The sequence below is a fragment of the Zea mays genome, chromosome 4 (assembly GCF_902167145.1).
Source record: "Zea mays cultivar B73 chromosome 4, Zm-B73-REFERENCE-NAM-5.0, whole genome shotgun sequence".
NCBI classification, from domain to species: domain Eukaryota; kingdom Viridiplantae; phylum Streptophyta; class Magnoliopsida; order Poales; family Poaceae; genus Zea; species Zea mays.
Window position 1 is genome coordinate 10887521 of NC_050099.1, and position 17835 is coordinate 10905355.

The window sequence follows — 17835 nt, forward strand, 5'->3', positions numbered from 1 at the left end:
ACAACGAGACTGCAGATGAGCTGGCTAAGATAGCCTCGGGGCGGACAACGGTTCCCCGGGATGTCTTCTCCAGAGACATACATCAACCCTCCATCAAGACCGACGACACGCCCGAGCCCGGGGAAGCCTCGGCCCAGCCCGAGGAGGCCTCGGCCCAGCCCGAGGCACCCTCGACCGCCGAAGGTGAGGCACTGCGTGTCGAGGGAGAGCGGAATGGGGTCACACCTAATTGAAACTGGCAGACCCCATACCTGCAATATCTCCACCGAGGAGAGCTACCCCTCGACAAAGCCGAAGCTCGGCGACTGGCGCGGCGCGCCAAGTCGTTCGTCTTACTGGGTGATGAAAAGGAGCTCTACCACCGCAGCCCCTCAGGCATTCTCCAACGATGCATATCCATCATTGAATGATAGGAGCTATTGCAAGAGATACACTCGGGGGCTTGCGGTCACCACGCCGCACCTCGAGCCCTCATCGGGAACCCCTTCCGACAAGGCTTCTACTGGCCAACCGCGGTGGTCGACGCCACTAGGATTGTACGCTCCTACCAGGGGTGTCAATTCTACGCAAGACAGACGCACCTGCCCGCTCAGGCCCTGCAGACAATACCCATCACCTGGTCATTTGCTGTATGGGGTCTGGACCTCGTCGGTCCCTTATAGAAGGCACCCAGGGGCTTCTCGCACCTGCTGGTCGCCATTGACAAATCCTCCAAGTGGATCGAGGTCCGACCCCTAACGAGCATTAGGTCCGAGCAGGCGGTGGCTTTCTTCACCAACATCATCCATCGCTTCGGGGTCCCGAACTCCATCATCACCGACAATGGCACCCAGTTCACTGGCAAGAAGTTTCTGGACTTCTGCGAGGACCACCACATCCGGTGGACTGGGCCGCCGTGGCTCACCCCATGACAAATGGGCAGGTGGAGCGTGCCAACGACATGATTCTGCAGGGACTTAAACCGAGGATCTACAACGACCTCAACAAGTTCGACAAGCGGTGGATGAAGGAACTACCCTCGGTGGTCTGGAGTCTAAGGACGACGCCAAGCCAGGCCACGGGTTTCTCACCGTTTTTTCTAGTCTATGGGGCCGAGGCTGTCTTGCCCACAGACTTAGAATACGGTTCCCCGAGGACAAAGGCGTACGACAACCAAAGCAACCAGACCACCCGAGAAGACTCGCTGGACCAGCTGGAAGAAGCTCGGGACGTGGCCTTGCTACACTCGATGCGATATCAGCAGTCTCTGCGACACTACCACGCCCGAGGGGTTCGGCCCCGAGACCTCCAAGTAGGAGACTTGGTGCTTCGGCTGCGGCAAGACGCCCGAGGGCGCCACAAGCTTACTCCTCCCTGGGAGGGGCCATTCATCATCGCCAAGATTTTGAAGCCCGGAACATACAAGCTGGCCAACAATCAAGGCGAGGTCTACAGCAACGCTTGGAACATCCGACAGCTACGTCGCTTTTACCCTTAAGATGTTTTCAAGTCGTTCATATACCTCGTTTTCTATACATACACAAATAAAGTCTAACCGTCAAGGAAGGGTCAGCCTTGCCTCGGCAAAGCCCGACCCTCCCTCGAGGGCTAGAAGGGGGGGAACCCCCTCTGCGTCAAAATTTTCCTTGGAAAAAGTCTTTCTGCCAGAACATCTTTCGCGCTTTTCGACTGCTTCGATAGCGGGATCCTGAAAACAACGGAGTACACGTAAGCGGCAAGGCCGACCGAGCCGAGGGACTCCTACGCCTCCGGGATACGGATACCTCACTCATCACCTTCTGCGATAAGTAACTCACGATCGGATAAGCGATTCTGCTGTCGAACAAGTCTCGACGCTCGAAAACTTTTCTGCCAGAACGATTTTAGTGCCTTCTCGACTATATCGATAACAGGATCCTGCGGACGAGTAAGAGTACACGTAAGCGGCAAGGCCGACAGAGCCGAGGGACTCCTACGCCTCTGGGATACGGATACCTCACTCATCACCTTCCGCGATAAGTAACTCTCGCTCGGATAAGTGATTCTGCTACCAACGAACAAGTCCTGATACTTGAAACAAGAGGAAAGGAAACGCAGCTTTACAACACGACAATAATATGTTTGGGTCTCGGCGGCCGCAAAAAACATACGCACACTACAGACAAACTGTTCCTGCAGGTTCAGACATCGACAGAGGGAGCAGCAACACCCTCGGCGTTGTTTCCACCTTCGGCAGAATCTGGCCCGGCCTCGGACGGCGACACGGGCGAAAGGATCTCCACCTCGAAGAAAGACGTCAGCCCCGCGCCTGGGCCATCGCAGCCAGTGTCTCCTCCAGGGCCCCCGCCCGAGCAAACATCTCGGCCGACCGCTCCGTAGCCTCAGCCAGCTGTCCCCCGAGGACATCAATCTGGCTCACGGCCTTGGCAGCGTGACTCCGAAGTTGGCCCCGCCAGCGGACGACCTGGCCAAGCTCCAGCAGCCGCTGCTACACCTCCTCGGCCAGGGAGGCCACGTGCTCCTAGGCCGACGAAGCCTCTTCTCGAGTCGACTCTGCCTCTGTCCACGCTGACACCGCTGCCTCCGGCTCCGGCTCATCGCAGAGCAGCCGAGGGTTCTATAACTGAGCAAGAGAAGCCTTGGGTGGCAAGGCCGACCGAGCCGAGGGACTCCTACGCCTCCGGGATACGGATACCTCACTCGTCACCTTCCGCACAGGGCAACTCACACTTGGTTAAGCGGTTCAGCTAGCCGACAGGCGAGTCACGACGCTCGAAATAAGGAAGAAACACGGTATTACACCCAAATACCCAGATGTTCAGGCCTCGACAGCCACAATGAACGAACACCGGCACTCAAGGTGCCATTACAAACGGAACTCCAGTTCCACTCCCGCGGGTATGAACAACCTCCACATCGGAGGGCCTGTGGGACGACAAACTCCGGGTGGCTCACCGCCGACCACTACAGCAGCGTCAACGACCTCCGTCTCGGACGGCAAGATAGCTGCAGCAACGACATCAGGGCAAACGCTGCTGCTGGAGGTCCTTCGCCCACGTCCCCACACAAGGGGCAAGGACAAGCCGCCAAGGCTGAAGAGCCGTAGGTCCGACCGCAGGTGGCGCCGACGATCTCGTCGGCGGAGAAACCTTCTCTGGCTGCCACCACCTCGGCACCGACGACGGCAGCCACCTACCCACCAACACCGCACCAGCGAGCACCGGCCGCCCCAAAGCACACCGGCAGGTCCTCACTCCCGTCCTCGCCGCAAGAACGAGAACGGGACCGTCTCAGAACACGAGTACCGCCCTCGCGGCGTACGACGTGTTGTGCGACCCCCCGGTGCAGCCGGCCACGGTCGCCCGGACGGAAGACGGAATGCTACACCCTGGCCAGGCAGCAGCAATTCGCCTTCCCCCGCATGGCTAGAGGACACCTCCTCTGCAGAGCTGGAGGATGGTTTCCACCCCCAGATGCCGGAGGAAAAAGCGGATCGCCAGCCCACGCGAAGGCAGGCCCCGGCTCGCCTCACCCTCCTCCCCAGCAAGGATGATGAAGATCCTTGAAGCTGAGGGCGGGGCAGAGGCCGCAGCCCGGCTTGCTTCTCCCCACCATCGAACTGGTGGTCACCATCCTGGGTGACCATCGGTGAGGGAATGCAGCCGGACTGCCTGATGAAAATCCTTGAAGCCGAGAGATGGCTGAAGGGTGCCCACCTCCGTAAGATTGCGCTCCTCCAACAACAAGACGAAGGCAACGCGGGCGCTCCCCATCTGGGGGCTCGGAAGGTGGAAGGATGTGATGCATGAGGAGAGTGCGAAGGCATGGCTACCACCCGGGGGTTGATCCCTTTTTAAAGGCGGCTCTCCTCACTCGCGTCCTCAGGCGTCGCAGACTAAGTCTTCACTGACGTGCTCTAGGGTCCTCCCCCTGCGACACAGGGGCTGGGTCCCACACGTCATGCAAGCTGGCCCGGAACAGAAGAAGCCAAACCGTCGCGCGCGGAGCGTGTAACCGCCCCGCGGTTACAAGCACTCCTCCATCTTCGCCGAAACCAACGGTTGAAAGGGTGGACCGCCATGCAGGTGGCGTGCGACCACACCACAGGGACGCACCCCTTCGACTTCAACGCATCCAGCATGGAGGCCCAGGCCCACACGTCATGTAACCGGCGCGCCGGTTACTACGTGCGAGAAACTGCACCGCCACTCGCGCCAATGCCGCGCCTTCTCGACTGTGGAGCCAGTGCCGCGACTCGAGGCAACCCTGCGCATGGCCCAATAGTGCCAACCGAGCACATCGGTCACGGGTCAGTCAGCCACGGGAGGAGGCGCGACGGTCGATATGGCCAAAACTGGGCCGACAGTAATGGCGGCAGCAGGCGAGCGGAAGCAGCAGTCAAGTCGTTTGCAGGCTCGCGTCCCCTCCTGGAGCAGCAGGGGAGCCCTCTCCCACGGCGTGAAGGCGGCGCGCCCGTGTTCTGTCCCTCGAACGACTCGCGCACGCAACGGCCGCCCCGCGAACCACGGTCCCGTCGCATTAACTCCGCGGCAGGGCAAGCGACACCTTTGGCAGGCGAAGCGGGCGACGTTTCACCTCTGCCATAATGACCGCGTCAAAAAAGGTGCGCCACACCATTTAATTTTGTATCCTTTTCCTCTTCCCCTTTCTCTCTCTTGCTACAGGGACCGGGAAAGGGGATATTTCGAAAGGGATCCTTCTCCGCGAAGGAAGCGGGCCCCGAGCCCTCCTACTGATCAGGGGTTCGAAGGCTGGCCCCTCGGAAGGGTTCCACAGCCGCCTCAGAGCACTCGGGCTTCAGGCTCACTACTGATCAGAGGTTCGAAGGCTGGCCCCTCGGAAGGGTTCGACAGCCGCCTCAGAGCACTCGGGCTCCGCGCCCACTACTGATCAGGGGTTCGAAGGCTGGCCCCTCGAAGGGTTCGACAGTCGCCCCAGAGCACGCAGAGCGAGGGATGACTCTGGGTACGTCCGATACATGGCCGAGGCTCGGGCTACGCTCCCGAGGTACCCTAGGACATTTTCGAGACCAGCAGGAGCGATTTTGTAACGGAATCCCATCAGAGGGAGGCATCGAGCCCTTGGACCCTATCGAACGGGACCGGGTCCGGCAAATCACCTGCATGTACTTTTGGAGCGTGCCTCTGGGCCACTAGCCGACCCTTATCGAACGGGGCACGGGCGTCCACTCGGATCACCCGTTAGCAACTCACTTGAGACACCATGTTCGGCGCCCTTCGAGGGCAACATGGCGCTTCCCCCCCTCCTCCTTGCGGAAAGGCGACGAAGGGGCGTATGATAAAAGCCGAGTCAGTACTTGATCGTCCTCTCGCTCTGTGCAGAGGCTCGGGGGCTGCTCTCGCAAACCCGGCTCCGGCCAAACCGTTGACAGCGTCAACAAACCAGCCTGAAAACTCGGAACCTGACCATGCACCCGGGTTACGATCAGATCGCATGAGGGAACAACCAGACCGGACAAGGCATCACGAAAGGCATTAAGACCTCGGAGGAGTCAAACCACTCCTCCGAAGCCTCGGGGGCTACACCCGGCGGGTGCGCTCGCGCGCACCCACTGGAACAAAATATAACCGAGAAAGGTCGGTCCCCTTGCAAAAAAGTGCGACAAAGCCTCCAAGCGAGTACCAACACTCCCTTTGAGGCTCGGGGGCTACTGTCGGGTACCATAATTAAGGGTACCCCCAACACTCCTAAACTCGGCTGGTAATCACCATAAGCACAAACTACAGAGACTGATGGGCGCAATTTAGGTCAAGGCTTCGTCTACTCAAGGGACGCGGTCTCGCCTCGCCCGAGCCTAGCCTCGGGCGGGAACTGTAGTCCCCGGCGAATTCACGCCTCGCTCGAGGGCCTCCTCAAGCAACGGGCGTACCCTCGACTCGCCCGAAGCCCAGCTCGGGCAGGCTTCGTAGTGAAGCAACCTTGGCCAAATCGCCTCACCAACCGACCGTATCGCAGGCGCATTCATAGCGCAAGGATTGCCTGGCATCTTATCCTGACACGCGTGCCTCAGTCGGCAAGGTCGAAGTGACCGCAGTCACTTCGCCCTCCCACTGACTGACCTGACAGGAAAACAGCGCCGCTCGCCCCTCTCCGACAGCTGTGCCACCCACCAGGGTGAGGCTGACAGCAGCTGAGTCCAGCCTCAGGCGCAACAGGAAGCTCCGCCTCGCTCGACCTTGGGCCTCGGCCTCAGGAGGAAGTCTCCGCCTCGCCCGACCCCAGGGCTCGGCCCCGCTTCGGCCTCGGAAGGTGGTCTCCGCCTTGCCCGACCCCAGGGCTCGGCCTCAACCTCGACCTAGGGCGGAATCGCGTCCTCGCCCGACCCCGGCCTCGGTCTCAGGAAGAGTCTCTGCCTCGCCCGACCTTGGGCTCGGACCGACCACGTCGCAGGGGGTACATCATTACCCTACCCCTAGCTAGCTCAGGCTACGGGGGAACAAGACCGGCGTCCCATCCAGGCTCGCCCCGGTAACAAGTGATGATGGCTCCCCGCGTGCATCCATGACGACGGTGGTTCTCAGCCCCCTACGGAAGCAAGGAGACGTCAACAAGGTCCCAGCAGCCCCGACAGCTGTGCTTCTACAGGGCTCAAACGCTCCTCCGACGGCCACGACACCGCGTACACAGGACTCTAGCACCTCTCCGACAGCCACGTTGGCATGTACATAGGGCTCCGGCTCCTCTCTGTCGGACACGCTAGCATATTGCTACACCCCCATTGTACACCTGGACCCTGTCCTTGCATCTATAAAAGGAAGGGCCAGGGCCCTCATACGAAAGGTGGTCGCGCGGGACTCCCTCTCTCCCTCGCGAACGCTTGTAACCCCTACTGCAAGCGCACCCACTCTGGCGCAGGATAACACGAGCCGCGGTTCCCCCCCCTTTGTGTTCCATCTCGCGGCAACCCATCTGGGCTGGGGCACGCAACGACAATTTTACTCGTTGGTCCAGGGACCCCCCAGGGTCGAAACGCCGACAAATATTTGCAACAAATATGCGTTATCGGACATCACTTGCGTGACTGACTAAGTACAACAACATAGAGGCAGATGCCGTTGATTTCTTTGGGGAATGTATGAATAGTCCCCGAAATGGTCGTACTCCACTTGCAAATGAGATATATGTAAGTTACATGTACTACACTCAAGTAAATGCCTGGTTCAACACTTTTGTATGACCTTGTTACTAATAAGTACATTCATTTTATGTAGGAGCAAATGGTTGCAGAGAAGGAAAGAGAGCTAGAAGAAGGAGAATCACAAAGGTCACCCTCCAAGATTATTGCTGATAGTCTCAGCCAGATCAGCTTCTCATCCACCTTCCTTCCAAACATTGGTGTCCCTACAACGTGCAAGACTGGTTGGTCCACATCGCTAGCTACAGAAGCACGCATGCAAGCTCAGTTTGAGGAAAAACTCTAAACTGAAAGAGAGGAAGCTGCTAGGAAGCAGGAAGAGTTGCAAGCACAACTACAAGCTCAACAGGCCGCACTTAAAGAAAACCAAAGTTTGCTGCGCTAGACCCAAGAGGAAGTAAAGGGGATGCATACCAAGTTTGAAGAGACCAATGCACTGCTACAAGCTGTCCTAAAACTTTAGAAGATTGAGGTAGGGATGCATACCAAGTCTGAGGATGATGCCTTTGCTTAAGGTTTTTCTACCTTGCTAGAACATATCACACTTTGTCGGAACTATGTGCAATCTGATTGAATGCTTCAAACCTTTGTGGTGGAACCTTTGTATGTTTGAACCTCTGTTGTGGAACTTGGAACTATGTGATGGAACTAGTGTGCTGGAATTGTGTATGACTTGTGATGAGAATGTTGTGTATGATGGCTTTTCTGTGTATTATGATTCTGTGAGCTATCATTAAAGCTTAGTGTGTCTTCACTGTATGTGGGTGCCATATTAAACTAAACAAAACCAAGTTGTCACATTATCTACATACTAATATATGACAGTCCTGCATCGTCAAAAAAACACAAAACTGCCCCCCTATGACACCATAAGTGACGATTCCAACATTACGTGACGCGTTGATTGGATGTGACAGATAACACCGTCAAATATAGTAACAATATGTGACAGACGAACGTAGCCGTCACAAAAGGTGATGACATTATGTGACGTTACTGTGAACAATCGTCACAAGGTACATAATGTGACGGTCGTTATATGACGACCCTTATGACGCTGCATTTTCGTCATAAGACACTTTTTATGACCAATTTTGTACTAAACATGACACTTTCCTTTTGTCATACAAAGCCATTCTTTTGTAGTGATCTTAGCGTCCTCTAGTGGCCGGAGTAGCCTTTCCTATGGCTTCTGTCAAGCCCAACGACCCCTGCATCGGGCAACGATGAGCAACCTCCTAACCTTGGACAAGGAGATCAAGGAGAAGATGAACGACAATAGGACGACAACACACCTACACTAGACACCACTACAACGACCAATGCCACCCTCAACATGGCCTAGAAGGTATGATAATACCTAGTGCCTTCCTTTTCTTCTACCAGAGACTAGATCTATATGTATCAATTCAGTAACCTAACCCAATATTATCAATTCAGCACCAAGTTATTTGATAGATAATTGGGGACTCAAACTGATCTTAAAGCTATATCCAACGCTTCACGGTAAACATCCCCGAACTGTATGTGTAGGGATCACTGATCCCCCAAACATACTCCAATGATTTATCATAGAAACACCCTACACATGAAGGGAATATAGATTTCTTCGCATATGTGCGGGGATGGAAACACATCACAAACGTTGTGCACCAACCGACGACGCACGTGAATCTTCCACGAGGGCAAGGGAGGTGAGGTTGGTGACCAAGTTCTTCAGCGCGTGCGACATGGGCCTAGATGAAGAAGAGGATTGACTTGGTTTTCACAATGTTGGGGAGGCCCAGAAGTGAGTCGTCGTACCGATTGCTGGTGGCACAGGAGAGGAGATGCGGAGCAAACAAATGACGTCCTCAAGCACTGTCACGGCTCAAAGTAACCCACCAGTGGCCTAAAGTGTAAAGAGGTTGTGCAGGCGTGGGTCCCCTCGAGCGCACCAGGGGGTGACGAGGATGGAGGATCTACGGTGCCTAGGTGGCGCTGGCCAAGCCGCGGGCGATGGGGAAGTATGCCACAACAGCATTGCCAACTAGCATCTCCTTCACCCCTCCCCCATCTCCCCTCCCCAATCAAAGAATCTAATAAACCAGCGCACTACTTGGGCTTCATATTACACGATTTTGGAGCTATACTTGTGAAAATGGAGTTCTAATGGATAATATCACGTTGGGAGAGGATTTTATCGATATGTTATTCTTGAATCCTATGTTTTATTTCTCTGATTTGTTGGGTTTGTGTTTTGCATGTGTATTTTCTCTCTGTGACATACACTTTTTAGACATTAGATGGTGTAGGGGGAAGATATAGAGGGAATGGTTGGAGATACTTTGGATTTTTAAGGGTTTGTTCGGTTAGAGGTGGATTTAAAGAGATTGGAGGGTATTAAACCCCTTGCTAGTTAAAATTAAATAGCAGAGGATTTAATCCCTCTCAAATATATCTGCATCCGAACATGGCCTTAAGCCTTATTTGGATACTCTCGTATTCACCTCAATCCACATGGACTGATGTGGATTGGGGTGTAAATTAATTTAAGTTATACTCTAATCGACCTCAATACATGTGGATTGAGGTGAATACAAGTGTATTCAAACAAGTCATTAAGGGGATGTGATAAAATATACTCCATTCGTCCTAAAATAGTAGCCGTTTTAGAGAATTAGTGGGTTCATATAATTCTTGATGCATGTGTTTTGTATATGTGTTTAGAATCACCATCCATTTAAATATAGACATAAAAATCAAAAGTTAAAACTTCTACTATTTTGAAAGGAAGCGTTTACAAGTATAAATAAAGGAAAGATATAGAAAAATAATTGGATATAGTATAAAGGGAAAAGGCAAACCTTTCACCACCAACTCCCCCGCTCGCTTTGTGCTGCTTTGGCCTATTCCTCCTGGCCTGTGGTCAGTGTCTCTGCCTCTGGGCCAGGCACTAACCGCTGCTCTCACGGTCTCACCGATGCCGGCGGCTTTAAGTTTTTTTTACTACTAGTATACTTGACCGGCAGGAGTAACAATGGAGGAAGGATGCCCGTGATTAAGATTTAACTCGCTTCGAGGCAGCCAGCGCTGGTGTCGCCCACCGGTCACTGTCCAGGGCCCATTAATGTCCTCCTGCAGGAGCAGGGCTGCTGACTGCGTAGATGAGAGATCAATCTCTGGCGCACTGGGGCGCTCTCGCTCCTCCCCTCCGCTGATGGGTCCATTCTTGCCTGCCCCGGCTGCTTGCTTGGTGCCGAGGAAGAACGGGGAGGAGAAGGTTGGGGGGGTTCTTGGATGCATTCACGGCGTTCAGGCTATGAACTAAGCTGAGCAGCTTCTTGCGTTTTAATTGAGCTCTCTTGTTCTTGCTCCCGCGTCCCCTGCATTTCAGGTCAGAAGCGCAAAATTTCTTGCTGCATTTGAATTATGAACTTCGTTTCTCCCCTGCGCTATTTTGGTTCCACATGACTGTGTGCCTTCTCTGCTCTGTACTACGGTGTGATTCTGTTTGCAGACACTCTTTTTTTTTCTTTCTAATTTCCCTTCTTTTTCCGCCTTGTTTTTAAGTTCATATGCTCTGAGAGTCTTCTCGCTGCAAATCTGAGTTGCTTCCGTTTTCGGGCACTCATAGTTTCCTATATCTCCAAAGGTGCTTTAAATCAGTGTCCTAAATAGGACGCAATTCATAAAAAACAGCTCTAATAGTACCTTATTTTACAAAATTTTATAAAAAATAATACGGTATACCATGAAATAACTCAAATATATTACACCTAGATTAGTGTCATATCCATGTTTTCTAGGTCATTCTCAAACTTTTCTTTCTAATAATGTAATTTATTTCCTAAACTCTATTTTTTCCCCGTTTAGCTGCATTTCTTTCGTTTTGAAGCCTGCTGCGTTTCATGGCAGGTTTCACTGCAATCCTTGCTTGCAAGCTCAGATTTGTTTTTATTTGTTGCCAATTTCTTTTGCCAAGTCCCTCGCATGGGTTTTTGCAAACCACAGGTTTCAAACTTGAAATTTGCAGTACAATCTGCCCTGCCACACCTGCTGTTTCCTTGTTTCATCCTACGTTCGATCTGAAGCACTGGTTCTGCCGTCCAGCATCCAATGTGTTTTTTTTCTAATAATAAGACAAGGACACGAGTCAGTTCACTGACATATTTTATTGTACTTCTATTGTTATTATACGTTTTGCTACATCCAAATTGGGCTGAAAATTGTAATCTTTAGCAGGAAACTGATATCGGGGAGCAAGCAAGGCAAGGTTTCTCTCGGAAGAAGCATTACAGTGCCCCACTTCGGCCTTTCTGATTTATTTGCTTTGCTAGTCCTCGTTAAAGTTCTGACCATTTTGGTGGCTTGGAAGTGATAAAGTTTACCAATTCACTAAGCCAATTGAGAAAGGATAGTGCTAACTGAGCTCCAATGGCTTGGCACCTTGATATCCTTGTCATGGTCACTACTTGTTTGATTTTTTTCTCAATAAGCGAGCAATCTTCACAGAGCGAGCTGCTGCAGCAGCTCAGGAAGCAGCTGGAGTACCCTAGGCAGCTGGAGGCTTGGGGCAGCCCAAGCAGCGATCCCTGCTACACTCAACCCACTGCAGTGCTTGCGGTCACGTGTGAGGAAAATGCCATCAGAGAGCTTAAGATAATCGGTGACAGGATCACCAAACCGCCAAAGTTCAGTGGCTTTTCTGTTCCTAATGTCACCCTCTCAGAAGCCTTTGTTTTGGATTCGTTTGTTACTACGCTGGCAAGGCTAACTACCCTAAGAGTTGTCATCCTGGTGTCTTTGGGCCTATGGGGTCCCCTCCCAGATAAGATCCACCGTTTATCTTCACTGGAAGTGCTTGATTTGAGCTCCAATTTTCTCTATGGATCGATCCCTCCCAAGCTGTCAGTCATGTCGAAGCTCCATACTGTGACACTGGATGGTAACTACTTCAATGGAAGTGTGCCAGACTGGCTTGACTCATTCTCGAACCTCACTGTTCTTCGGTTGCAGAGTAACCAGCTGAAGGGGTCCATACCGGCATCGATTGGCAAAGCTGCCATGCTTACGGAGCTCGCGCTTGCCGGCAATAGCATCTCGGGGGATGTTCCAAATTTAGTCAACCTAAATAAGCTTGAGATGCTGGATTTAAGGGACAACAAGTTGGATGGAGAGCTTCCTGAGATGCCTACATCAGTGGTAACAATCTTACTTAGTAAAAATTCACTAAAGGGTGAAATTCCTGAGCAGTTTGGTCAGTTGAACCGGCTTCAGCACCTTGATGTCTCGTTCAACTTCCTTGTGGGGAGTCCTCCCGCAGAGCTGTTTGCTCTCCCTAACATCAGTTATCTGAATTTGGCGGCAAATATGCTTAGTGGTTCATTGTTAAGTAGTTTAACATGCAGCAGCACCCTGGGATTTGTGGATTTGTCCACTAACCGACTCACAGGCGATCTGCCCAGCTGTCTGAACGGTAATTTGAATAACAAGGTCGTTAAGTTTGATGGGAATTGCTTTAGAGTTGACCCTGCCCACCAGCATGAAGATAAATATTGCCAACAATCTCATAATGGGAGAGGATCAAAAAAGGATGTTGGACTTGTAGTCACTGTTGTTGGCATATTGTTTGTTATTCTTGTGCTTTCTCTGTTGTTAATGGCTTCCAACAAAAGAAGCTGTCAGAAAGTTCTGGCCGAACAACAGATCCAGCAAAAGCATACACAAGATAATTTGTTGTCAGGAATGTCGTCTGAACTGCTGGTGAATGCAAGTAAGAGTTTTCAATCATTTATTGTGTTAAGTATGTGTGCCAGCTTAACTTCTTTGGATCCACCTTTCATGAGTAATTAAATTTTGTGACAGCGAACATGTATCTGTTAAAAAAAATGTGGAATTAGATAATCCATCAGTCCCAAGTTAACTTATGTCTGAATCAGCAAATGCAGCCTAGCTTTGGTGGTCCACATTGTTATGGTGCATCATCAGTATGTGAGTGTGCTTTGAGTGATAGTAATGATAATCTTAGTAATTGATGGCCTGCCATTTTTTGTATGCATGAATCCAAAAAAAAAACAAACCTTGGCTTGTGGGGGAATAACTGCCCCCGCGGCATTGCATTAAGGACTACTCACACGCAGGCTGAGAAACACACTGAGGACTAGTTTGTGAGCCACAAAACCGGAGGGGATTGGAGGGGCTAGAACCCCCTGCTTATTCAAATTTAAATAAGAAGGGGATTCTAGCCCCTCCAACCCCCTCCGGTTTTGTGGCTCCCAAACTAGCCCTGAAGGATGGCTGTCCTAGATGTGCTACCAAGCGCCTAGGACACGACTGCAGCCGTGTGCATCATGCTGTATAACAAAGGAACACAGTCGACAATGGGTGTTTTTTAACCTATACTGTTTGAATTCACATCCATGGGAAGTCAAACCCTGGACTTGAGGTGCTACTAAGCCTCCTGTGACCACTTGGGACCTGTTTGCATATGCATGAATCTTAACATTCTTAATTATAAATATTTACATCAGATGCTTTAGACCTGTTTTTCTTGTCAATTCAAATAATTTCCCCCTTCATTGCAGGGTGCATATCTCAAGCTGTCAAGTTAGGAACACAAATACAACCGTCATATCACATATTTTCTTTAGAAGAACTCAAGGAAGCAACAAAGAGCTTTGAAAGGTCAGCATTTTTAGGCGAGGGAGCAATTGGAAAGGTTTGTTAGTGTTTTTGTATTATTTACATTTTGCTTTACCCTAAACATGACACAATTTGCAAATCGACCACATTAGAATATTTCAATTGCTCTAGGTTACATTTGTACCAATAACACTTCTTCTAGCCTAATCCCATTGATAACAATTTTTCATATTTTCAGCTGTACAAGGGAAGGTTAGAGAATGCAACCCTGATTGCCATAAGATGTTTGCCATTGCACCAGCGATATTCAATTAGGAATCTAAAGCTTCGTTTAGATCTCCTTGCAAAGCTTCGTCATCCAAATTTGGTTTGCTTATTGGGGCACTGCATTGATAGTGCGGTTGATGAATCAACTGTGAAGAGGGTTTTCCTTGTGTATGAATATGTGCCTGGTGGAACTCTTTCTTCTTATCTTTCTGGTAATGACCTGAATTTGACTATTAAGTCAAATTAAACGAACAACTTAAATTTTCGGATCCGATTTATTATTTATGTTTACACTTTGTTTTTGGCAGCCTGCAGTCCAGACAAGACTCTGAAATGGTGTGATAGGCTGCAAGTGCTGATTGCCATTGCTAAGGCTGTTCATTTCCTACATACAGGAATAATTCCTGGTTCCTTATCCAATCGGCTAAAATCTTCCAGTATTTTGGTTGACGAACACCATACGGCAAAGTTGAGTGACTATGGATTATCTATAATCACAGAGGAGATATACAGACATGAGGTGGGCTTGTCATTCTGAAAGAATTATCCCTAAGCAGCTTAAAGTTTAGACAATGCTGATTTATTTTAATATAAATTACTTACTGTGTTCAGGTAATAGGACAAAAGGAAAAATACTTGCAAAATGATGCTACAGAAATGTAAGTACATGCTAAACAAATTGTATCTTTGTTTTGCATAGTCTAAGGGCAAGTTTGATTTCTCTTGCATGTGAATGAGTCTCTAGCTGATTTGGTTCGGTATTTCTAGTGGCACCATGGGAGCGAATGTTATACTGGCATTAAAAAATCCTCTCGCTTGTCCCATGTCCAAGCATAGGTCTTTCCTATAACTCTGGTCCAAGTCATCGGTATTGGTCGTTCTTGGTGTACTTGTATAAGGGGGCAGGGCAGTTGTTTGAGGTTTTTTTGAACTGATGTAAGAAGGCCTTTCCTATCACACAATGCTCAGTGGCTATCTTACCAAGGACGGGTCCAGAGGGGATCATTGTTGAGTTTGTGATCCAAATTCTGAAGAAGGCGGCCAAGTTGGCGAGCGAAGCGGAGGCCCGTTGCCGGGAGGCTTGGGCCTTCCCGCGGCCCAGGGACGCCTGGGGGTGCGGGGGGCGGAGCCCCCCGCGGTACGGATCGTTTTAGGGTTTCACCTCTATAAATATCTTTGTAAGCCGCAGGAGATATCTATCTCAATTGTAAATCTCCTGCGATCTGTAACCACCCAAAAATAGTGAGAAGTTGCCGGCCGGCGCCCGTGGTTTTTTCCCATTCACTTTGGAGGGGTTTTCCACGTTAAATCCGTGTCTTCTCTGTGATTGATCCTATTTGTGTCGCATTCATTTATAACAATCATGGGTATGTGTTAGAAGCCAAAAAGAGGCCGTGCGGACGGTCCGGACTGTCCGCGGTGGTGGCGCGGACGGTCCGCGCGTGCGCAGAGTCAGTTAGGGTTCCTAGTTTCTCGCGGGATTTGTTACCTAAAACCGTGGGATTGACTCGGAAATCAGTTCGAAGCGGATCCAGACCTCCCCCTTTATATAGATGAAGGGCTACGGCCGATTGAAACCCTCAACAATCGATCAAATCCAGTCTATTACTCGTTTTTACCTTATGCATTAGGAGTAGTTTTAGTCTAGTTCTAGTTTAGCTTCTCGATCCCTAAATTCTTCGCCTCTCTTCGACTCTACGCCGATTAGAGGAGTCTAGGTCGGCCGGCCCGAGCCTAGACAACTCCTAGGATCTCTCCTCCCCGACGGGGTCCCTCCCGGGAGCGAGATCCAGGCGCCGCCGGCGATCTTCCGCCGCCCCTGCGCACGCGCGGACCGTCCGGCCCCAGGGCGCGGACCGTCCGGCCGTCAGGCAGGAGCCCTAGCCTTGCACCAGGCCGCGGACCGTCCGGCCCTGCGCGCGGACTGTCCGCCCCTGTGCAGAGAGCACCGCCACGGTTCTTGTTGAGTGTTTGGCGCTCCAAAAAGACGTCAACAGTATGCATTTGAATACCCATGATTTTGCAAATCTCTATTATTTTATCAATAGTGCATGGCACAATTGAAACGATAATTCTTTTGATCTTTTGAATTTTGAATATCCAATGTCAAATTCTTGGGCCCGCCACCGTATCTTACCCGTTTAGGATGAGTTTTCATTTGGCATGAATAGTTTGGTAGTAACATTTAGGGCTAGTTTGGCAACCCTATTTTTTCAAGGGATTTCTATTTTCCCAAGGAAAATTAATTCATTTTCCTTTAGGAAAATGAGAATTCTTTGGGAAAATGAAGTTGCCAAACTAGCCCTTAGAGGAGTTCAGCACAACAAGCGCATCGAAATAGAAAAAAAGGAAATCTTGTTCTAAAATTCAAGTGTCATAATTAGTTCTGACCTATATAAAATGTTTTATAGGGAAAATTTGGAGGATGATGTATGCTCTTTTGGTTATATTCTACTGGAAGTACTTATGGGCCCAAAATTACATGAGAAAGGTGGCCCTTTCATTTTGAAAGATCTGGTATGTTTCCCTACATATTTATACTACAAATTTTATAGATACTGGATAGAGATTGTTTGATCCTGAGTAGCTTAGTTAATCTCACGAGGATTTTAGGCTGTTTAAACACTAATACCTTCGGTCCTGGTAGGGATTTGACTCCATTCTGCATCATACTTTCCCCAGTGTTTGTGATTTGATGCAGCACCTATGCAAAATACCTGTAAACCATCTCGTGTTTGGTTTCACCATTTTGCAAATAGGGCCATGCATCTTACAAATTTTTTTTTGAACGAAGTAGGCATGCATCTTAATTAATTAACTGGTATAGTTATCTGTGATCTAAGCTTGACCTTTCCCTCTGGGAAGTCGGATATGATCATTGTTCTGACCATTAGTCCCTAAATTGCCAAATATAGGGACTAAATGAGAAATTATCTGTATTTTAGTCCATATGTATGACAATTTAGGGACTAAAAGAGAATAAAATGGCAAGACTAAAAATTAGTACCTAGAAACCAAACACTCGCTTACAATTACATTTACTGCCTGTGGGAGAAAAACAAAGAGTATCGAAACAATCGAACTGACATTTGCCTGTATCTGCAGGTTGTGTCAATGTCTACTTTGGAAGAGCGCGATCAAGTTGTGGATCCTGTCATCATTGGCACTTGTTCACAGGATTCGTTATCCATCGTGGTTTCAATTATGATAAAATGCCTGTCCATCGAATGCTCGGCTCGACCTTCCATGGAAGAAGTTCTCTGGAACCTGCAATATGCTGCCCAGGTCCAGACAATGGCGGACAGCGACCAACGATCAGAAGTTTCCTCACAAGCTTGTTAGCATGGAAACTGGAAATAGCTCGAAACTGTAATCTAGATCGGATCAAAGATGATAGGAAGCAAGAATCATGTTTATATGATCTTGATTTGAGAACAGGGGATGACCGGATGAGTGAGCTCGGCTAACTGTTGCTTCATGGCTATCCTGAATTTGATCTCTCCATTGCAACTGTTTGCTGCTACATCCAAATCAGGTTCCTTGTAAAATAAATAGTCCAATTCCCACAATTGATCATATCATTAACAAACCTACCCTGAATATGAAATGTAAGTATAAAAAAAAGCACGCTAATCCTTTTCAATGGAAGAAAGTCCTGGCTTTATCCTTTTCAAGAAGAGAAAACAGTAGACCATTACTACAAGCGTAGTTCTCGCTACCAGTGTAGAATCTTTAGGAAGGCTAACCTCTTACTACTGCAAAGAGCTGTCAGCTGCATGAACATGTCC

General features: G+C 49.9%; 1 protein-coding gene across 2 annotated transcripts; it reads left to right on the forward strand.

Annotated features, from left to right (window-relative positions):
• Positions 1-10168: 10168 nt before the first annotated feature.
• Positions 10169-17611, forward strand: LOC100502154 (putative leucine-rich repeat receptor-like protein kinase family protein). Of its 2 annotated transcripts, none has more exons than XM_008679516.4 (8): positions 10169-10532; positions 11378-12911; positions 13723-13856; positions 14019-14259; positions 14356-14567; positions 14660-14706; positions 16459-16564; positions 17153-17581. In XM_008679516.4, the coding sequence occupies exons 2-8, from the start codon at positions 11573-11575 to the stop codon at positions 17387-17389; spliced, it is 2316 nt and encodes a 771-aa protein (XP_008677738.1). In that variant the 5' UTR covers positions 10169-10532; positions 11378-11572; the 3' UTR covers positions 17390-17581. The 2 variants fall into 2 exon arrangements, with proteins under 2 accessions (XP_008677738.1, NP_001183561.1); NM_001196632.1 differs by having other exon boundaries at positions 10367-10532; positions 11381-12911; positions 17153-17611.
• The last annotated feature ends 224 nt before the right edge of the window (positions 17612-17835 follow it).

Coding starts and splice junctions, on each gene's coding strand:
- LOC100502154 (XM_008679516.4), top strand. CDS start 11,573: ATGGCTTGGCACCTTGATATCCTTGTCATGGTCACTACTTGTTTGATT. Junction 12,912..13,722: donor TGAACTGCTGGTGAATGCAA/GTAAGAGTTTTC, acceptor CCTTCATTGCAG/GGTGCATATCTCAAGCTGTC. Junction 14,260..14,355: donor TCTTTCTTCTTATCTTTCTG/GTAATGACCTGA, acceptor TGTTTTTGGCAG/CCTGCAGTCCAGACAAGACT.